The sequence below is a fragment of the Coenobita brevimanus genome, chromosome 93, assembly GCF_032717465.1.
Source record: "Coenobita brevimanus isolate Jiangsu-jjx chromosome 93, ASM3271746v2, whole genome shotgun sequence".
NCBI lineage: Eukaryota > Metazoa > Arthropoda > Malacostraca > Decapoda > Coenobitidae > Coenobita > Coenobita brevimanus.
The window spans coordinates 44,642,109-44,665,692 of record NC_137046.1 but is presented as its reverse complement, the minus strand read 5'-3'; the positions used below and the strand labels follow the sequence as shown (position 1 = coordinate 44,665,692).

General features: G+C 42.3%; 1 protein-coding gene across 1 annotated transcript in view; it reads right to left on the bottom strand.

Moving 5' to 3' along the window:
• Positions 1–1,733: 1,733 nt before the first annotated feature.
• The window catches only part of LOC145412500 (uncharacterized), a 27,173-nt gene continuing 5,322 nt past the window's right edge, over positions 1,734–23,584 (bottom strand). The window contains exons 3-8 of the mRNA XM_080282387.1: positions 7,800–7,941; positions 6,859–7,140; positions 4,605–4,676; positions 2,949–3,031; positions 2,435–2,561; positions 1,734–2,150 (exon numbers count right to left, since the gene is read on the bottom strand). Coding sequence (XP_080138513.1) covers positions 1,913–2,150; positions 2,435–2,561; positions 2,949–3,031; positions 4,605–4,676; positions 6,859–7,140; positions 7,800–7,941 — 944 coding nt within the window. The 3' untranslated portion in view covers positions 1,734–1,912. The remainder of the gene's footprint in view (positions 2,151–2,434; positions 2,562–2,948; positions 3,032–4,604; positions 4,677–6,858; positions 7,141–7,799; positions 7,942–23,584) is intronic.

Sequence of the window (23,584 nt, the reverse complement as noted above, 5' to 3'; positions counted from 1 at the left end):
TAACAACGATGGCTATGTACAGAATATGACATTTAAGTCTGAATATTACAGGTAAATCAACAAATGGCAATAAATAATGCATACAGATTTTACACCTCTTCAGTACATTATCACTAACATACAGTATAAATTAAGTATGGATATGGCTCAGTAAACATGTAACATACAGTATAAATTAAGTATGGATAAGGCTCAGTAAACATGTACAGTATGTACAAAAAAGTCTCCATAACATGTAAAATGTATCATACATACATAATATATAATCATATGTGACATAAACTCTAATTCATATTCTGGAATGTTGGCAACAAGCTTGAACCTAACGGACGTAGCTCATTCGTCCACCACATTGGCACAAAGTACAACATCCCATTTATCAGTTCATACACAGATAAGCACTTTTAAGTACAGTATACTGGCCATTCATAATGCCCGTCCTACTCCAGTAAATATTTTATCCTTAGAGGATAAACAACCACCAGTCAGTCAGTTAATGCCGTACCAGTTGTTGTTGCTGAGCAACCCTGGTCTGTCTGGCTGAGCAAACATATCAACCGCAGGCAAGCAAACACCTCGCAGTGCTGTCTTATGCAGTGAACTGATGTTCCTTTGCAGCGGACAGTGCCACACCGTAGCAGGGTGAAAGGAGGAGTATGAAGGCTTGATTCCTTAGATGAATGCTGCATTTGCATCTCTCCACCCAATTAGCATGGGCACCATTGTAGGCTACAAATCACGCCATTATCTGACTATATGGTTACCACAAAGCATTGTAAATGGTTTCCTAGGTTACTGGAAATCATATGGCTTGTCACTCAGTGCAGAGCCACCTGAAGTTAAAAGAAGACTAATAAAAGGGAATAGGAATGATGGGAGAAAGTGAGAAGAGAGAAAGGCAGACCCCCAAAAAAAAAAAAAAAAAAAAAAAAAAGGTGCAAGAAGAAGTAGGTAGCACTACATCAAATGAGTGATTGCATTATTGTAGTTACTGCATATCACACTTATACTCATGACAATTAGAGCAAACCTTGTCAACGATCACTTTAAATTTACTCTATGTCATTTGTAATGATGGCAATGCAGCCAGCAGTACTGATCGGTAACAATACAGTACCTTGTTCCTTTATTAGGCCCTTTCATGGAGAAATTTGTAGCTAAATGTTTACTTCAGTTAAACAATGAATGAAAACAGTGACAGCACCAACACATTTTCCTCCAAGACGAGTACTTATACATCTCAGATCACACCTACAGTTCCCCATGGAAAGAAATTTACAATGTTGTACACTAATTTGAGAATGTGAGGGAAGTGCAACATTAAAGAATTCTAGATTAAAGAAGTAGCAACAAAGAAAAATCTAGAACAAAAAAGCTGACAAACATTAAGAAAATCAGTCTATGGTACAGTACAAGTAAAGAACAAGGTTCAAATTCACAAACAAATGTACATGCAATCTTTCTCTCATAACTCAGATTTTCATTTGCAGGAAGAACAAGAGACACAAAGAGTTTCTGCACTCTCCTTTCCTTATCCTTGCAGATAAAAAAAAAAATAACACAATACTGTTAACTCCTGTAAGTATGATTTGTTTTTGCCAAATGAACAACAGACATGGAAAAAAATGTACAATCTCCTGACCTTTCTGCAAAGCAAATCACTGTTATGTGACATTATTGACCATACGTTTATGTAAGAATATGAGCCCAGAAATGTTGACTAGAGGGTATGATGGCAGAAAATGACAGGGAAAGCCAGCAAGGGACTACTCGTACAGAGGTAGCTAAGATTGGAAATGAATACACAGCAACAGCAGGAGAGAGACTGATAAGAAAGATGATGACTAGAAGGAAAATTATAAGACGCAAATAAAGATGGTGAGGCAGAAGTTGCTGCTAAAGGTAACCAATGTCAGCACATCCCTCTCAGGAGGAGGAGAACAACAAGCAGCGCCATGTGGAAAGAAGGTGGGTAATGACTAGATGGTGCTGAGGATGGGAAGATGATGTTTGGGTGGAGAGGCAGGTGGCACCAAGTAGCCAAGAAGACGGCAGACACATTACGGTACAGCTCACCCTTCTCCCACCCTCCACACTCAGTATGCACGTACTCGTTATCCAATAGGCATGACCGCTGCGTGTTCAGCGAACTGTTGAAATGCATACTCTGTTGTATATGGCATAGTTTTTTCCCAAAGTTGTTAATGCTTGTCTTTTATGGCATTATGATGCAAAGAACAAAACAATGCAGCAAATTCTGTTTGTATGAAATTGTCTCAACCAGATTACTCTTCTTACAATATTTTTTAATTACAGCAGTGCAAAATACACAAATATCATCTATCAGTGTAGCAATACAGTAGTTACAATGCTGTCAAATGCAGATTACTTTATGAATATACACTAAGAAGAAGACAAAATTTGAGTAACTCACTCGCAGATCTCGGGTCCAACTTCCAGGCGTAAGATCTGGTTCCACACGTTGACTGTGATGTTGGGACGATGGCAAGACCGCTGACCCAGGCGAGCATTCTCAGCACAATCTATCACCTTCAGGAAAGCTGTGGCAGATGCTTTAAATCAGGAACAAAGAAATTCTAATGTAGCCTGATGATAAATTACCTCAGAGGTAGAACTGGGATGCAGAGATAAACAGAAGGCTCCTTGGCCTCATTCAGGATATACAAGGCAAAGTAATCTCTGGCACAAGTAGGCAGGCCTTGATAACATAAAAATGAGCATAATATCTCTAAGCTATTTTATTTTCAATAACTAAGTAGAAACATCAAGGAATTATTCTTGCAAAATGACATACATACCAAAGTAAATACAGGTGGGAAGCCTTTCACAGACAATAAAAATCAGTGTAATAGTTTAAAACAATTTTATAAGATGCAATACAAAGAACTTAAACTGGTAAAAAGTATATGTTGGTGTTTATTACTCACGCAGGAACCTGGTGGAGCGGTAGTATGCAGAGTAACACAGGTACTGATGAACCCGCGCCAGGGAGTGAAGCAAATGACGGTACCTGATGTTAAATTATCTCTATGACTTAGAGCCTTTATACACTGAGGCCTTAATCTCTACAATCTATGTTTTTAATTAATGTTATTTCAAGACAGATATACTGTACTCATATATGGCAGAACCCTTGATATGTAAGGATTAATGGAAGCTATGGACTGGCATCCCCAGTTCAAAATGTCTCTCCAAAGCCAGGAGAAGTCATCTATTGATAACAACGGTAAAACATAAAATGTCACTGGACCGAATGGGGTATTCAGATACAGTATATGAGTAATCTGATGCAAATCTGTCAGATCACATACATCTGAATGAAACACAGAAAGAACACTTTGTTTCACTGGGTTACAAATGGGGCAAACCATTTCTCACTGTCACCTACAATACGTCTGACAATGAGAAGTGGCTTGTCCAGAATGTGGCCCACTGAAATGGAGTGCTCTTCAAACTTTTATCCAGACCAACCTGATGAGGCAAATTTGTGTCAGAAGAAATTCAGTAACACCTCAGCATAGTGACATTCTGAATGTTTTACTTTGCAGAGTTGGTTATAACAAAGTACAATACCAGTTACTACATGACAGTATTGTGATACCAACTCTAACGTACGGAAGTGAAGCTTGGACGTTGTTGGAAGGACACAAGTCAAGAGTGACAGCAGTGGAAATGAGTTATTTAAGAGGAGCCTGTGGAGTCACATGGAGAGAAAGGCTGACGAATGAGGATATAAAGGAGCGTTGTGGTGTTGATGTGGATGTGATAGGAAGCGTTATGAGGAACATACTGAGGTGGTTTGGCCATATGGAGAGGATGGAGGGTGAAAGACTGACGAAGAGAGTGTATGTGAGTGAGGTGGAGGGGGAAAGAGGGAGGGGGAGGCCGAGGATGAGATGGAGGGATGGGGTGGAGAGGTATATGAGAGAGGGGGGTGTGAGTTGGGAGCAGGGGAGTGAAATGGCGGGGGACAGGGCGACTTGGAGGCGATTTGTTTGTGGCCACCCCAAACGGGATTGAGGCGTCTGGCAATAGATAGATAGACAATACCATCTGCAGTATGAGGAGTCGTATTCCTACAGTTCAGTAGAAATAATAGCATACCATTACCAATAGATAAGTACTAGGAAATGCAGTAATCCCTGCCATAGCTACATTCAGCCAACAGGACAGAATTGTATCTGCACTACTTTTTCACCTAGCAGGCTCCACAATGCAACAAGCATGATTGCTCTGCAACAAAGATTCACTTATAAAATGTACATTAAATATTTCAAGCTGTGGTCAAATTATCTTACTGTATATAAACCTTTTCAAAACAATAATCAAACTGGGATACTTTCTCACTGGCAAGAGATGATTTACTACAGTAAAAGGGAAACCCTACATAGTGAAAGGATTAAACAGGATCTCTCTTTAGCACTTGCACTAGCATGACAGAATTTTGATCATTTTTTCCTGGTAAACTTCTGATGACTTTATCCAGCTGAGAGAAATCGTACACTATCACATTTGTCTCAGAGATACTGTAATATGAACCTCCTAATCTTGATTTCATCCCCACTCAGCACCCCATCACCCACCTGAAGAAGTCATACCCATTGTCACAGTTGACCAACACCTCCTCAAAACAGGTGATCACAGTGCCAAGCCGACTGCAACACAATGAATTTATGGTTGATTATTATTTGATGGACAGACAACTTTTAACTGCACTTGTTTCACAGTTTTATAATCATTACAGGGATTACTTCAGACATCCACAGGAACACATGTAATGGTCCATTATTTACCAAAAAATGAGAGATAATGACTGTCCAAAAGTGCAGAGTAAAGAGAACGAAAAACATAAAATATGGTATAGCAGTTTTCTAATCAGTACAAACTATAGTCAACAAAATGCAAACAATGAGGACGAACAAGTAGGAGCACTCAGAATGTGGATCACCCATGCCACCAACTGGTTTCTGGGCCAATTATTTGACACTGCCCTGTAACCTCGACTAGCGACTGATTATTCTAAAAATTTAATTTCTTTATTCCTACTTAACTCTTAACCCTTCTATCAACCTTGGCTCAAATCGGACCAAAACTGTCTGAGTTGACATTGCCTTATGACCCTGGCATTTGGCTTTTCCATATGACCTTGACCTATGTTCTCAAAATTTAATTTCTTTCTTCCTGATTTAACAAGAACCCTTTCACTTCAGTCTACATTGGATAAAACATGTAAAAGTTGACTTTGTCCTGTGGGCTTGGCTTTAGACCTGCTGTTCTTAAAAACATTAGTCCAACCTCTTGGGTGATCCTCAACTCATCCATCAAGTTTAATCATGATATAACAAAGACTGCTTTAGTTATTTTGTTCATACACAAACAGATGGGTCAGACTTTGAGCTTGCCCTATGACAGTGACCTCTGACTGCATGCTTTTAAAATTGACTTGCATTCTTGCTTGACCCTTAATACTTCCACTAAGTTTGGTTTAGAACAGATCAGAACTGAGTTGATCTTGCCCTGTGACAGTAGACTTTGACCTTTCTCTGTGTCCTTGACCTTTGACTTTTTCTCAAAAATGAATCTTCTTACTCTTCCCTTATCCCCAACACTTCCACAAAGTTTTATCTAAATCGCATAAAAAAAAGCTGACCTTGCCCTATGACCTTGGTCTTTGACCTACTGTTCTAAAAAACAATTGGCTTACTTCTTGGTTGACCCTCAACACTTCCACCAAATTCGGCTAAAATCAAATAAAAACTGTCTGAGCCATTCTGTTAACACACACACACACACACACACACACACACACACACACACACACACACACAGCCTGAACTCAGACCTTGCTCAGTGACCTTGGTCTTTGACTGACTGTTTTTAAAATTGAATATATTAATTTTTTCCCTTATCCTAAATCGTTTCCCCAGTTTGGCTAAGAGTGGATATAAGCTTTCTGAGCTAATTTTACTAGGTAAAGATCTGACCTAGTCCCGATCTTGACCTTTAATCTATTGTTCACGAAAGTATTAAGTTTACTCATTGGCTGGCCCTCAACCTTTCCACTGAGTCTGGATATTCTGTTCACACACATATGACGGCGAGAGTGTAAATATGATATATACGTTACATAACTAAGCACTGATAAAGATGAGGTTAGCAAATCCTTTACTTCTTTATTGTTCTGAAATACAGTACTATAACGATATTCCAGCCCATTAAAATATTCTTCATTAGTTTACGAGCTTGCCTCCATTTGCATTATTTTACAGATAGGCCTACTTTTATGGCAAATGCTCAGACGAAGCTGCATCCATTATGCCACCTCTCCATGCCTTTCCCTGTGCTACACGGGCATCTGGTAGCGCTCATGACCTGAATGTCACACTGCTATATTGCAAAACTTCCGCCTATCAGAAATCTTTTATTCTCCAAACTGCATCTCTTTGTAACTCGCATGCCCAGAGTTGGTTCCCCGCAAACTCCAATCCGACTGTCACAGATTTTTTATGAATGAAGGACACCAGCAATCTGGTGTATGGTTTATTATTTTTTCATTCATTGTTTTCCTTCCTCTGTTTTGTTATATTAAAAAAAAAATGAAAGGTTTCGACAAGACTTTCTAGACGGTCAAAATAGCGAATTACAGCGACTGTAAAGCTCGAGTCCTAGGTAGTACTGTCATCAGTATTAGTACTCTCATCATCTCTATCAGTATCAATATCATCACCATCATTATTATTTTCATTGCTGTCATCGTCATTTTCACTGCAATCGTCATCTTTATCACCATTATCATTACGACTACAATCAACATCATTATCATCACCATCACCTCACCTGCAGTAGTCCTCCAGCTCAGGTCCCTCGACCCATCCGTGGTGACCGAATCTATCAACCACGGTGTATCTTTCTGCTGTGCTTCGGCCCACTCTCGCCCCCCTTCTCATCCTCTCTCCTTTTTCCCTCAGCTCCAACTCTCCCCAGGTCTCCTCCAGGGCAGCTCTCCCTTCCCTTCTCACCCTGCTGCTCTCCACATCCTCCCTTCCAGTGGTTTGGTTCTGTTCAGGTGGGAGGTCTGGGAGGGGAGGCAGTTGACGTAATTCGCCCACACCGGAGTAACTGTATGAGATTTTTTTTTTTTTTAAGTAACAGACAAGGACATAATGATACAAATAAAGAAGTATGAATGATAATGAAGAAAGAATGAAAAAGGAAAAGGCGGACAAGGAGAAAAGAGGGAAAGAAAGAAAATGAAACATGCGCGCGTCATTTTTTGCTTACATAGCTAATTTACCAAGAAACAGTATTTAGAGATTTTAAAAAAGAAAAAAAAAAAGCCGTGGTCGAATTTTGACTTTTGTCTTTGATCGACCTACACCAAAATCGAATAATTTCATCCTAGACCCACACACGCACTAGGGCATGCGTTGAAGATGAAAACGCAGCACCCTGAACTCCGACCTTGACTTCGATCGATGTGCACCATAACTGCATCACTTCTTCCCAGACCTGCACACAGTATATCTGCTAATTTCACCCAAACGAGATCAGATATTAGTGAGATACTTCGTTAACACAAATACATACAAAAGAATCAGACTTGATCACGACAGCCACATCTTCGGCGTCACTGGATATCTTGTAGAAGTACTCAGCCTCAGACTGACGTACTGTACACAAAACTAATTCCATTTTCTTACATAAACTCGCACATGCCAGCTCTTTCACAAACACAGTTTCTCTCTCTCTCTCTCTCTCTCTCTCTCTCTCTCTCTCACCTGTTGTAAAGCATCTCTCTGCGTTGCTGCGTACGTCTGGGGTACACAATACTCTCCATGGTAAGGAAGTCTCTCTCCAGGTACACGTGGAGACACACCCCCACCTCCCGCGTCTCCTTGTTGCACCCCCACACCGCCGCAACTGGCGAAGGGAAGGAAGTCTTAGACGGAGGTAGTTAGAAGCAGGGAAAGACGGTCTGGAGGCAGGAGTGGACAGCTAACGACAAAGGCAGTGAGAAAGAGGTAAGGGATAAGAGGTAATCAAAAAGTTACGACTGAAGTTGGGAAGGAAGAGTCGAGAGGTCTGGACGTAAAGTTACAGGAGAAAGGATTATAGGTTTGAGTATGACAGACTGATTTGTTTTTAATCTATTTTGTTAAATTTGGATATTTATTTGGTAGGTCGAGGCGCTCATCGTCCACTCACTTGATGTAGTGCTGCCTTCTGGTGACTCTACATTGAGTAACAGGCTAAAAGATTATTTATTTGTGGCCCAGGAAATCATTAAATACTTTGGGTGACAATCATATTAACAGCTGGATGTCTAGATGGACAAGTGAGTTATGCCGCTCCAACCTGATGTTGCATATAAGGGTTTACATCCAAGGAGTGGCTAGGGTTTACTTCTCACATAATACCACTTATGGGAGCGTGATTTGTCACTCTCAACATTACTGTCGGGACTAAGTAGCCTAGCCCCACCCCAACGCTCCTGATGGAATAACAAGGGACTAGAAGTAGAGACATCTTATTCTAGCTTACGCAAGACGATTTCATACAAAAATGTATGATGTATTTCACTGAAGATTTCACTGTCTTTGCTACCAAATAAACCGAACAAATTAAATCAGTCATGGGAAATCCATGAAAAAAAAAAAAAAGTAATGCAAAAAAGGGTGCGTGAACAGGGCATTTTTGGAACAAGAAAATACCATACAGATCAAAAAGATATAATGAAGAGGAAGACAGTTTGATGGAGAAAACAAGGAGAGAATATGATGATTAGACTTAAACTGTTTTATTACCTTAGTTACGTAAAATCTCCAAGCGCGTGTCCTTTTCCGTGCACTGACCTCATAATCATGAATTAGGGTTAATTGGGTGAATGGAGGGTGGAGTGTGAGGTGATGGGGGAGAGCACGAACCACACCCACGATATCATCACACTGACTTTTCCTCCCTCCATTCACCCCCGACACCCCAAATACTTACCCCCCACACACTCCCAAATATCTGATCCCTTCCATTGATCTTCCATTTGATTAATTTTTTCCTCTTCTCATATCCTTTTTTACCTTTCTCTCCATTTTCCTAATTCTGATCGCCTTTTTGTCATTAGCATCTTATATTTAAACCTATAGAGTTTCCTCAGCTCAGCCTTCCTCATGTGCTGCACGTTCATTAATCCTCTTCTAACTCTTTCCTTGCTCTACTTCCTTCCACCCTAGCCTTTTTCGCTCTTTCTCTCCCCTGTTCCCCTCTCCTCCCCCTCCCTCACTTCTTTCTCACTCAGTACCTTTCCCTCCCTACCTCCCCTTTTCCAGTCTAAGCACCTTTCTCCATCTCTTCTTTCATCGTAAGCCCGTTCCTCTTCCTTCCTCCCCTATTTCATCCCCGTACCTTTCCCTCCCTTTTCTCTTCCAGTGTCAGTCCTTCCCCTCCTCCACCCTCGCACCATCCCCTAACTTCCCACTTCCAACTCACCCCTTCCCCTCTCCCCTCTGACACATGCAGCTGCTTCCTGTTTTTCCATCCTTGTCTTTGCCTCATGCAATACAGTAGATATCTTAGTTATAACCTACCCTAAAACAAACAGCTTCGAAATAACCCTTTTAGTAGGTTAGGTCTTTTATAATGATTCTACCGCTAGGCAAGCAGATTCAGCTTAAGACATACTCGTTTTAGCCAACTGGGTATTATTTTACACACACACACACACACACACACACACACACACACACACACATTCTCCAACCTCTTAACCGCCCTCCTTATCCCTTAGAAACCCAAAACTTTTAACCCACCAAGATTCACTCCTCTTATCTAAATGCCCTTACTGCCCTCTTACCCAACACCTCTCACTCCTCCATAACATATTCACCAACTTTATTCCTTCTTGCTGCTCCTTGAAACCTCTCTTTAGTTTCTTGAGGCCCTTCCCAGTAGTATTTAATGGATGTCCTTCATGCTTGTCAACTCACATTTCACCAGCCTCAAATTACTCCATACTAACACTACATCCATATTCTCCATACCATTCTAATCTTTCACATCACCATCTCTCTCAGCCCTCTTTGCTCCCTCATCCCAATTCCAGTTCTTTTTCATTCACACCAGCGCCTCTTCATACTCTCTAGGCTCCCACATCCCTTCTCCGGCTCCTCATACCTCTCATGAACGCCTCTCCATGTTCTTGACACTTCTCCAGCTCCTCTTCCTTTTCACCACATATTTTCCTTCTCTTCATGCCCCTACACTCCTTCAATATTTCGTTTCCCTTTCCGTCATCAACCTTATCTTCCCTTTCTGCCTACGCGTTCTTTCTCCAACTCACCTTACCTTCTGCTAACTTTCGTGACACCACTACCCTTTCAGTCCCTACCTTATGTCTTTATCCCCTGCCGTTCCTTCCTTCTCCAAACACGAACACCCTTCTCTCCCTTCCTTTACTAGTCAGCTTAATAACATCCACCACAATAAGTGTAATTGGAGACCCTCGGCATCAGGAAGGCGAATCAGACAACCAACGATTTTTAGAACTAAATCGTAAGGACGGATCAAATACATATAATTAATTAATTAAATAGACAAATAAATAAATATATATAAACATTTAAGTAAATATATAAATAAATAACAAACACAAACTTTACCCTAATTTTTCTATCCATTCACTTTTGGTTGATTCGTCCTGATGACCTCGAGGGCCTCTACACTCATCCCCGGCCCCTTACTCGTCAACCTAAAAACACCCCTCCATAATGTCTGAACCCTGTCACCCCTGAACTTCCCCCCCCCCCTCCCCACTGTGTCCCTCTTTAACTGTTGCCCGTAATCACAACCGTCGTGTGAGTGGTAAATCAGGCAGCGTGGTGACTCATAAGGACGCGTGCTGAGAATCGTGACTCCCTGGCTATGTGGGCGGGAAGGCGCCACAGGAGAGAAAAACTATTCGAGAAATCAAGACGACCTAGTCCAAATTTGGCGTTAAGTACAATGGGAACAATTCAATATCGAAAAATGTATCAATTTTTTTTCAAGACTGGAACCCTGGATTGCAGTGTTGTGGTGCCGGAAGCGAACTATTTAATAAGCTTCATTTTTTAGCACTCGTACTCTTGTAACTTATATCCGTTTTCTTGCATAATATCGTAGCGACATTGTCACTGTATTAATTTAGATAGCAGTGTTGGCTGATCAAAAGGCAAGATGGTGCAGACAACTTGAATAAATAACACCTTCTAGTTCACATACCTCGATTTTTGGTTTCAGTATCAGGGTATGTAGAGGAAGAAAACATTTGACATTTCTTTAAATGTTATTCATTTGTGTTTAACGGCTTTTCCCGCAGCTGTCAAAATAGTAATAAAAATGTTCATGCGTCTGTGCACTCACATGTCTAGTTTGATTTACGGTGTCTGAGAACACAATGCGGAAGAACAAGCAAAAGCAAACATGAGTCCAGTGCAACGCCCCTTCCTTCTCTGGACACAGGGACAAAAAATCAAAATACTGTACATAAAGCTACAGACGCCACTAGAAGCAAAACGATGGTACCTCATGCCATAACCAGAAATTTGCAGAGGAAAAAAAAATATAAAAGTCAAACTACGATGCACATGAAATATATTAGAAAGTAGTGTTCTGATGAGTGGCCTTGGGAGGAGAGAGGGACAGCGGGCTATTAGCATATAAAGGGACAGAGGGCACATATAAGGCGGGTGGACCACAAGAGGCAGGGGGGAGGGGGGTGTGGGAAGCAGCCAGTGTGACGAGCTTATATAAGTTAAGATAGGAAGATGGATGTTCGCCTGTGCGCCCTAATATACGCACTGACGCACACTGGTACTGGTTGCCCTAATACAGATACACACAATACCCTCACTTAATGTGTTCTATTGCTGTAGACTATGAGTGACGCATGCATGTGCAGACACCGTCAAGTCTGTGAGATACTGATACGCATTAGTTAAGCTCTCTCTCGAGGTCCTGTACTCTGACATCCGAAATTCCACACTTGTCAGAGATCAAAGGCAAAACTACAAAGAACCCTCTACTGCTTACAGGCAAAAAAAAAAAAAAAAAAAAACAAAAAATAAACGCAGTCACACTTATATCCTTGCTTACCACATTAAGGATGATTCGAAGTGATATTCAAATTACCATAAAGAGGAATAGATCAACGAGCATTAAGTAATTAACTACATAAAATAAATATATACGGTAGATACATAATATATAAATACATACATAGATACACTTTGAAAGGCGGTGTTCTGTGTTAGCATGGATCAACCTTTTTCACCTTCCAAACTACACGGTCTCTTAAAATAACTAAAATCAGGGGCCATTAAAAGACGATTTAACAACTTTTTCGGCATATATAATATTTCTTTAGACTGAAAAAACTAAAATAAAATGTACGCCTATACAAACAACCCAAGTTAAAAAAAAACTAGTGGGCATATGGGGAGGAGGAGGAGGGGTTTGATCCGAGAATAGATCAGTGTTTAGGGCGGCATTTCCTCCTCCAGCGGGCCAGGGACGGTGTAAATAGTTGCTCTTCCTCCCACCCTGCAACACACCCATGGACCTCACTCACACTCGATACACATCATTCACTTGTGTTTCCCTCCCTTGTATTTCACCCTTCGTGTTTCACTCGTATTTCATATCCTGCAACACTTTCATGACACCTCACTCACACCCAGCTACACATCGTTTCACTCATTGGATCTGTATTTCACTCTCTGCATTTCACGTCCTGCAAACATAATGACTGAAACACTCCTTACTGCATTTACTCATGCTCCACCACAACTCATTTACCTCGCGTTAAGATAATCATTCATACTCCTTTTTATTTATCTCCTGCAACTCACCCCAAGAACTTCATTAAGGTTCCTATACCTCTCATTTCAATCATCTCAACACCGTTCCCATCCTTTGTATTCCACTCCCTGAGGCACGTTTTTGCAGGGGCAGACCTTAGCTTTCACTGCAAGGCATTTCATATCCTTAGCACTGATTTTGCATTGCTATATACAGTATATATATATATTGAGAAAGAGAGAGAGAGAGAGAGAGAGAGAGAGAGAGAGAGAGAGAGAGAGAGAGAGAGAGAGAGAGAGAGAGAGAGAGAGAGAGAGAGAGAGAGAGAGAGAGAGAGCACTGTGAGGTACTGTACAGTACCTTGAAGGGGCTGTGTGGAGGGGAAGAGTGGAAATAGTCGTGCAGGGATGAAAGACAGTTCGAGATGGTAGAAGGGTGGAGAGAGTGGGTGGAAGGGTGAGAGAGGGAAGAGTGAGATAGGGTGATAGGGCTGAGGGATAAAGAAAAGGCTGAGGAGGGGAGGGGAAGAGAAAGGGTGAAAGAATAGAGAGAAAGCGAGGGGTTGAGAGAGGTTGAAGGAGATGGAAACGCAGAGGGGTGAGTGAGGGTGGGACCGTTGGAGAGGTGGGGAAGAATAGGACGAGAAGGGAGGGAGGGAGGGAGAGGAAAGGAAAGCAAAACAGTGAGTGATAATGGAGGAGGGTGAAGTAACGTGAGAAGGAGGGAGGGAGAGAGAGAAGGAGACCCAAGCTGAACAAATAAATTAATAAATAAAAGTTGCAAACTAAGGAACGTCCGAGTGAGAGAGAAACATATACAAAAGAAAATTACTAGACAGATGCCGGATCATAGGACCTAATATGGGGCTTCGTCTAATGGAGTGGTGTTCCACATTTCCGAAAATCCTTAGCGGGTGACTGACAGACAGGCTCATTCCTAGAGACGCTCCCGCATCTAAAAATAGAGCAAAGACTGGAGAAGGTTCAATTTAACCTCCCTCCGTATCAAGACTTTTCCGTTTTCTTCTTCTTACTGCCAGATGATTTTATTCAGCTTAGGGGAACGACTAGTATTGGAGTGACTAATGAAAAAACAAAAAAGATGGGAAGGATAGGCAACAGATAAGTTAAGGAAAGGATAGGCAAGAGACGGTACGGAAAGGATAGGCAAAAGAGAAGTACGGAAAGGACAGGCACAAGAGACGTCACAGAAAGGACAGGCAAAAAAAGCGGAACGAAAAGGATAGGTAAAAGTGATGGGACGCAGAGGATAGGCAAAAGGAAGATAAATTTGAGAATAATGAAGCAGGCTGACAAAAAAAAAAAAGGAGAATATGGAGAGAGATATAGAATGGTGGCAAGGAAGGACACATGGACGGATGTAAAGTAAGGTAAAGTTACGTAAGCGAATGGACAGCGGTGAAGAATGATGTGAGAGAGGGGGAAAAGAGAGGTGAAAGAAGGAGGAAATGTGAAGGAGGGTGGAGAGAGATAAGGGAAGCTGGAGAGAAAATTTAAAAAGGTGGAGAAAGGTGATGAAGGAGTAAGGAGACAGAGAGGTGGAGGAAAGTGGAGAGAATGAAAGTAGAGAAACGTGATGGAGGGAGGAGAGAGAGGTGAGGGAGGGTACAGAAGAGGGAAGAATGATGCAGGAAGATGAAAGGTCAAGGAGAGAGGAGAGAGGCAAAAGACGGAAGGCATGAACGGAGGGAGGGAGGGAGGGAAGAAAGGAGGAGGTAAAAAATGGAGAAGAGAGATAAAGGAAGTAGGAAAAGGAGAAGAAAAATGCATGAGGAAGAGGAGGAGAGAGATGATAAGAAGTGAAGGAAACAGATGAGAGGTGGATGAAATAGAAAGATATAAATAAATAGACAGAGAGAGAGAGAGAGAGAGAGAGAGAGAGAGAGAGAGAGTGTGTGTGTGTGTGTGTGTGTGTGTGTGTGTGTGTGTGTGTGTGTGTAAGAACCTAAACAAAGCTGGAAAGAAACAAGAGAGTGTGGAAAGAGGTAAAGAGAAGAAGCCAAGAGGGGTGCAGAGAATTCAACCACTTCAGCCTGGGAACGTGTTTATTGTTTACTGGCAAGCGCTGAAGGATTTTATTATGCCTGGAAGAGATGTCCTTATGCCGAAGACTAAAAACAATCGTAACTATCTTCTTTGGCCCAAGCGCTTTCCTTTTCAGACTATTTCACTGATTTTAGGAGAGACGTACTGGGTCTGAAAGGGTTAAAAGAGAAGGGGACGGGGACGGGTGGAAGGGGTGAATACGTCCTTGGTCTGAAAGGGCTAAGGTAAGCGGGGAGAGGAGGAGGAGTGGGTGGAAGGGGTGAAGAAAGATGATTTAGTGTGAGGAAATGCCAGAATGAAGGGTGCGTAACGAGGGGAGGGTGGGGGACTGAAGAAGTGATGGGGAAGGGGAAAAGAAGATAAGGAAAGAGGAAACGAAGGGAAGGGGAAGTAGAAAGGAAGGGAAGGGGAAGGGAAAAGGAAAGGATGGAGAAAGAGAAACGAAGGGAAGGGGAAGGGAAAAGGAAAGGATGGAGAAAGAGAAAGGAAGGGAAGGGCAAGAGGAAAGGGAAGGGGAGGGGAGAGAAATGGGAAGTGAAAAGGAAAGGAAGAGGAAGTGGTGAAGAAGGTACGGGGAAGGGAAGGGGAAAGGAAGGGAAGGGGAAGATTGTAAGGGAAGGTATGGAGGGTTAAGGTGGGGTAGGGTGAGGTAAGGGGGTTTAGAGGAGGGGAAAGGTGGTGGAGTAGGGTTGGGGAAGAGTGTGGCAGTGGCTGGAGGGGAAGAACCAGTGGGGGGAAAGGCAGGGGACGGATGAGTTTCATTTGTTGTAGCTGTGGGGGAGAGGTAGTGGGGGAAAGGTGGGGGTGGAGTAAGGGGGGAAGGGTGGGTGGTGGTAGTGAGGTAGGGAAGAGGGGGGGTGAGGGTCAGTGGTGGCAGGGGGTCGTTTATGAGCGAAGTATTCATGTGGAGGTTGTAAAGGGAGTAGTTATACTGACATCATTTTCTCTCTCTCTCTCTCTCTCTCTCTCTCTCTCTCTCTCTCATTTCATGCATTAGTCTACTTTCAAATTTATCTAATTTCCTGTACAATTTTTTGATGTCCTTGTCTCATTTCCTGTACACTCTCCTCTCTCTCTCTCTCTCTCTCCTTCAGACGTCCTCAACTCTCTCAATCCTCAGTTCACTGTATCCTAATTCACACTCTCAAAGAAAACAAAGGCGACTAGATAATCCACTAAGCAAGCACACCCAAGCAAACGCAAGCAGACGCAAGCATCAAAATGAAGGCTAAAAACAGCTGACGTGGAATGTGAGCGTCTTTATATAGATTGGAGCGGTGTGTTGAGTGACCCAGATGATGTGTGTTTGGTTGCCTGCACTTCCTGCTCTCCGTTTAGAGGCCAGCTATAAAGTGACCGTTACAGGAAAACCAGGCTGTAAAATTTAGTCGGAATATGAGAGAATGAATAATACTTTTAGACAATACTTTCTGATATTTTGAAAGATGACCTTGACGTGACTTTGTGTTCCTAAATTTTGCAGCACATTCCTGGAAATCACTAGCTCGGTATAACCTCACTATACGGATGAACTCGGGTCATATTTCTGAGCCTACATATTTATATATATATATATATATATATATATATATATATATATATATATATATATATATATATATATATATATATATATATATATATATATATATATATATATATATATATATATACTGTATATATATGAAATCTAGTGAAACTAAATTTAGCACAGCACTAGGTCACCATGTAGTTTTAATTTTAGCCTCCATACTGAGTTTATAATCTATACGGGACACCATGTGTATTAACAAGCAAGCAGAATACTCTCTCTCTCTCTCTCTCTCTCTCTCTCTCTCATTAGCGGAGTGATCAAGAGAGTCCGCTTTGAAACAACCTAAAATCCCGGAGGATGGATACGGAATACAGAAGAGGGCAATGCACATTTGCGTGTATATATATATATATATATATATATATATATATATATATATATATATATATATATATATATATATATATATATATATATATATAAAACAGAGGGCTGAACAATAACTTTCAGACCCAATAATGTGATCTTCGGAATCCAAACTTTTCAGAATATTATGCATGACTTGTATAACTGTTCAAGTTATAACCAAACGATATTACTGTCCTAAGTGTACATTCAACAAAAATCATTTAAACTCCTACTGCTCTCTGTATTTTGACACACGGGACGAATTTTGAAATGCCGTGCGGTATACCCTTCTTCAATGACCGTACATTCTATTTCTGTGTCAGTCATTAAAGTAACCTAATCTGGTGCCAGGATGAAACTGAACTCACTTAGAATAACGAGGTACAGGTACAGCAAAACAACCTGATGTGACCAGGTACCATCATAACAGCATGCCAACCAGATCCATTTTCATCGAACATAAAGATTTCAATATATATACCCGGCATATGACAGAACACTACTCTGGCAGTAGACTTTATAACTGATTGATAGAGAAAACCAAAACCAGAGAAAAAATAATGGGTGTTAGCAAAACCGACAGAACGCCTGAGTGAAATAGAATAAGTTAAAGGTTAAATGCTAACTTATACCTGGGAGGATTGTAAAAACAAAATCAGAAAACGACTGAGAGAGAAGGATGGTAAAGAAGAAGGAATGGACATGAAGAGTAAGAAAAGAACTGAGACGAAATAAGAGAAAAACAAGAGGAGGAAAGGACTCAGGGAGCTTAAACTTCAACCAGTGCCAAGAGAGATTCAAGATTTACTGCTGTAATTTCTCCTTCCTACCAGATGAGTACTTTTATGATCTTACAAACTCAGTCGATTAATTCTAGTCTTCGTGTGCCCTGCTATCGAATATCAGAGATCACATACCTCTGCCGATGCCATTGAAATTTATGATTTACCCTTGCAATCGGATCCGGAACCACCTAATAATCTAACAGACTCTGCCTTAACCCAGTGCCCACCTATCAACCAAATTTCACTGAACTTCAGTAACAGCTTTTTGTGATATTGTGTACACACACAGATAAACAAATAGAGAGGCACGGTGAATACCTCCCCCAAGGGACCAGGTACAGCAAAACTGAAAAACAGGAAAACTGGAAGGACGGATGAGTGAGGGAAGGCAGGCGAAAAAGAATAAACAAGGGAAGGAATGCCTTATAGAATGAGAAAGGACAGGATAGGAAAGAGAATCGTGAAAATCCTGAGAAAGGACAGGATAGGAAAGGGAATCGTGAAAATCCTGAGAGCAAAATGGTGTGTGTGCAGGTGTGTGAGTTCAGGAAGCTGGGTACCACACCGGAAAGAAATGTGTAAATCATGTCGGGATAGTGGGTCAGGGTGAGAGGAGGGCGAGAGTGTACGGTGTTGGGAGTATGGGAAAGTAAGGTTATGGGGGAGAGAGATGGAGGTTAAAGTATTATGACAAGAGAAGTAACTATCATCCAAGTATCCAGCGAAGTGGGAACACTTCCACTAATTCGTCGCTCAAAATGTATAAATCTCAGCTCCATCACACACACCCAACAGTTCCAGCCTCACTAACACACTTCATCTGATTATATGACTCAACACAAGGGGGGCGATGTACAACAGTGATACGAGATAACTATGGATAAAGCAAATATATATATATATATATATATATATATATATATATATATATATATATATATATATATAAAATATATATATATATATATATATATATATATATATATATATATATATATATATATATATATATACATATTAGCGAAAGAACTGAGGGAAAGGAAGAGGATGATCACTGAAGAATTGGATAAATGTGGAATATTTAAACAAACTAGTCACTGGGAATGAAAGGATGACCACAAAAATGGAAAAGAAAAGAGAGAGAGAGAGAGAGAGAGAGAGAGAGAGAGAGAGAGAGAGAGAGAGAGAGAGAGAGAGAGAGAGAGAGTGAAACTGTTCAGAGTAGGGGATGATAAGTTAACAGGAGATGGGAAGTTACACGATCCCTACCTCATCCTTATTAATAGCACGACCACCACCATCAGAGCTGGGTGAGGCGGGGAAAGCAAGTGGTTTGGGTAGGGAGGGGGGAGAGGAAGAGGAGGGGTTGTGGAGGGAAAAGCGAGAAGGAGAAAGGGGGATGACGAAAAAAATACGTCGAGAGAGAGAGAGAGAGAGAGAGAGAGAGAGAGAGAGAGAGAGAGAGAGAAATTCATCTAGAGGACACAGATGACCCAATGGCTAACCTCTGCACTCCGATGACATTTATTTTCATTTTGTTATAGCTCTTTCCAGACAATTCTATTCAGTTTTTGACAACCTCTTTGACCTGGGAGTGTTAGACATGGCCTTCGTTTAGTTTTCACGACAACACGGCTCTCAAGAGCTGAATAGAATCGTCTGGAGGTTGCAAGCCCGGTAAATCATGTAGAGGCTGCAGAATACGAGTATAGGCTGTCGTAAGTGGCGTACACGGGCCCGTATTCTCGTCGGTTAAGGAACTTTCTAACACTTCTTCTTGAGCAGTTTATTTTGTTTAGCACTCCTTACTAGCCTCTTCTGTGATTTAAGTAATCCAAATAATACCATACACAACTTGAATAACAAAGAAATTGATATTAACTAGCAGCATCAAAAATAAATCGCTAAGGAAGAGGTGATAGGGAGCTTCCTCAACCCACGAGAATTCGAACCAAGGACTGTGGTTCACATGGACGAGGGTTCGATATCGGTCCTTACTGAGAACTGTTTGATGGGGTGAATGTCCCTAGATCTGCTTCAGTGGTCATCTGGGACACACGACCCAAAGACAAGTCATAAGTATAGCTAAGAATATAACACCACTCCCGTATGAGAAAGCCCTGGCATATCTCAGCATATATGGGTCAGCACAGGCCCAAAGTAGTGAGAAAGAAAAGGTTGTGGTGCCATCTGCTGAGGTACAGGAGGACCGCCGGGCCTCTGGGGAAGGAATGCAGTACCTTTGATAAATCACGTATTTAGAAACACATTAGTGGTGTGTGTGTGTGTGTGTGTGTGTGTGTGTGTGTGTGTGTGTGTGTGTGTGTGTGTGTTTGTGTGTGTCCTCCTTTCGATTGCTACTCATGTGTTTTTCCTGTGTAACATTAGAGACACAAAGCAAGGCAGAGTCCATGAGGGTCCGGACAGGGTACACGAGGTTTGGGGTAGGGGAGGGATGGGCGACGGAGATGGGTGGGTGTGTCAGGAAGGGGGTTGGCTCAAAGGATGGGTTTAACAGAGTTACACACTGACTATGTTGTCTGGCACGCCTGTTAGCTTCTCTCATGGTGTTTGCCCAGTATGACAAACAGCATGAGTACTAAAATAATGATGATAATGACGACGACAACAACAACAACAACAACAATTCTAATAATATAATGGAATAGGTGTTACAGTTACCTGGGTGTGCACTGGTACCCTTCCCAGCCCTGGCATAAGCAGTTACCTGGGTGTGCACTGGTACGTACCTACCTTCCCCAGCCCTGGCATAAGCAGTTACCTGGGTGTGCACTGGTACCTTCCCCAGCCCTGACACAAGCAATTACCTGGGTGTGCACTGGTACCTTCCCCAGCCCTGACACAAGGAGTTACCTGGATGTGCACTGGTACCTTGGAACAAATAGGTATCTGGGAGCAAAGGCACCCAGCTCTGTCATAATCAGTGACCCTTGAATGTTCTGACTCTACCCCACCTTTGCCACTGTGGTGGCGGAGCATAATGGCGGATGCTTAGGCTACTTGTAGTGAAGACAGCGGTGGTTGTATTAGTGATATATGTGACAGTGACAAAAATGGTAGTGTTATGGTTTCAAATATACTGCCCATCATCCTCAGGTCAACACTACATGAAATCCCATGGAAGTCAATATCCACAACGCTACGGCTGACCTGATACACTTTGAGACATTTGATTAACATTAAGTACCGCAGTGCCCAAGACCGATAGAATGAAGGCCTTGATGCCAAACAAAGTACTCAGTATGGCTGCTGCACGAGAACTGCATTAAGATGTGTTTGGATCCACTCAAACGTATAAGTGCGAAAAGCCAAGAGTGAGAGTACCGGATATAGAACTGATAAAGAATGTGTGGAGGTTGCGTACAGTGGACAGGAAAAGGCGAGATATGTGAAAGATGCTTAGTAATTTATTGATAAAAGAGTAATGAGAGTTCTTAGATAGTATGGTCACATGAATCAGTCATGGATGTACACAGGTGGCGTAATGGACATCTATCAGTGACTCTGAAGATGACAAGTATAGTGGTAGGCCATAAAAGGTGAAGATATGGTAAAAAAAAAAAAAGTGATGTTATCAAGGACTGGTGGAGGTATTGCCAAAGCAGAGGAAGTGTGGCCATGTGTGGTTTGCCACAAGGTTGTGGGAAGTAACTCCATCTTGCGCAGTAGTTGTGATAAGTGGGTGCATAACACGCACATTCGGCGGTAAAGGTAATAACAGCAATACTTGTTTCTTTAATATACAAGGAAGAAGGAACCAAAGGCCAGGAACCGGCAAATTGTTCCCTCCAAAAAAAAAAAAAAAAAGATATCAGAGAGCCAAATTCAAGAACTTTTCATTTCGAGGTGCCTGGACACACTGTGTTTGAAAGACTGGAGATCATAGACAGGAGAAAATACAGACAGAGGGAGACAGTTCCAAAGCTGACCTGTTGCATACATGAAGGACTGAGAGTAACGGTTAACTCTTGCAAGTATTATGGTGATACAAGAAAAATAAAACATTCCAATATGTTAGACTCGCTAGCAAAGAAAACGTCATCATCAACAACCATGACAAGAACAACACAAACAATAATAACAATAATTATAATAATAATAATAATAATAATAATAATAATAATAATAATAATAATAGTAATAAAACAGTAATAACCATCAACATCATCACCATCATCATCACCAAAACACCTCAAACACAGACACCATGCCAATAAAGTAATCCAATCCGCCTCCAAACAATCTTCACTACTCTCAAATATCACTCCCCCCTCTCCTCTATCTCTTTCCCAACTCCCCGCTCCTCTCCTCTCCCTCCTCTCCGCTCTCCATCCTCCCCTCCCCTCCCCATCCTCTCTTTACCTCCCCTCTCTTTCTCTCCTCGCCATTCTATCCTTCCCTCTCTCCCCTCTTTCTGCTTCTTTCCTCCCCCTCCCCTCTCCCTTCCCCGCCTTCCTACCTCTCCCCTCCCCTGTGGTCCCTTTCTCCCCTCCTCTTCCTCTAACTGTCCCTGCCTCCCCAGCCTCTCCTATTCCCTCTCTCTTATTACTCCTTTCCTCTTCGTTCATTCATTTGATCTCAGTCCTCTCTGCTTCCCCCTGTTTTCTTATTCTCGGCTTCTTTCTCTATTCACTTCTTCTGCCTTCCCCCCCTTCCTCTCTCTCTCTCTCTCTCTCATGAGGTGGAGCACAACAATGAGGCGCGGTGTGGTGTGGTGTGCGGGTGTAAAGGCGGGAGGAAAGGGGGAGGGGTTGACACAGAGGGGGCCTTGTGCTGCTGAAACCGCCACCGAGATGGTTGTGGGGTAGGACGGTTAAGAGGGGTGTAGGGGATGAGAGGGGAAATGAAGGGGAGGGGTGAGGGGATGAATAAGACAAGGAGCGGGTGGGGGAACAAGTGAGTGAGTAAGAGAGTGAGGGAGAGAGGGAGCGAGTGAGTGATGAAGTGAATGAATGTGTGGGAGGGTGAGTGGGTGAATGAGTGGCTGGAGGTGGGTGAGAGGGGAAACCGAGGAGGGTCAGGGGATGGAATGAAAGGTGTGTGTGTGTGTGTGTGTGTGTGTGTGTGTGTGTGTGTGTGTGTGTGTGTGTGTGTGTGTGTGTGTGTGTGTGTGTGTGTGTGTGTGTGTGTGTGTGTGTGTGTGTGTGTGTGTGTGTGTGTGTGTGTGTGTGTGTGTGTGTGTGTGTGTGTGTGTGTGGGTGAGATAAGGGACAGTGATAGAGAGAATGGGTGAGTAAACGACCGAAGTGCTGAATGAAAGAGAGAGAGAGAGAGAGAGAGAGAGAGAGAGAGAGAGAGAGAGAGAGGTGAATAAACTGATGGTTAAGTGAGTGAGAGGAGTGGGTGGGCGGGTGGATGCGTGGGTGGGTAAAAGAGGACACTGAAGGTATGGGAGGGTATGGGTGGATGATTGAGGGACTGAGCGGATGAGTAAGAGATGGAGTAGATGAGTAGAGGAAGTCAGAATAGGCTAGGAAGGGGCGGATGAGTGAGAGAGTAAAGGAAGCCCGTGTCGTGAGTCATGGGATAGGTAGGAGAAAGAGGACAGGCTAGTGGATGGGGGATGGGTAAACGAGTGGGTATGGGGTTGGTCTTGTCATCCTCCTAATCACTCCATTAAGAAGAGAATAGGATGGTTAATGGATACATGAACTGTTTAGGTGAGTGGAGGGAGATGGATGAGTCGGCAGATGAAGGATGAACAGGTTGGTGGGTGAGTAAGTGTAGGTGATTGGCTGGATGCGTGAGGGGATGGGTGAAGTAAAGGGATGGATGTGTGGGTAGGTGATGGTGGCAGTAGCGCTGGATGGGTGCGTGGGAGTTGCTGGAACTGTGAGTGAGAGTGATTGGGTGAGGGAGAGAAAATCTGAGTAGCATTAACCCCTTCAACGCGATTTCATTCAGACTGAGCGATTATT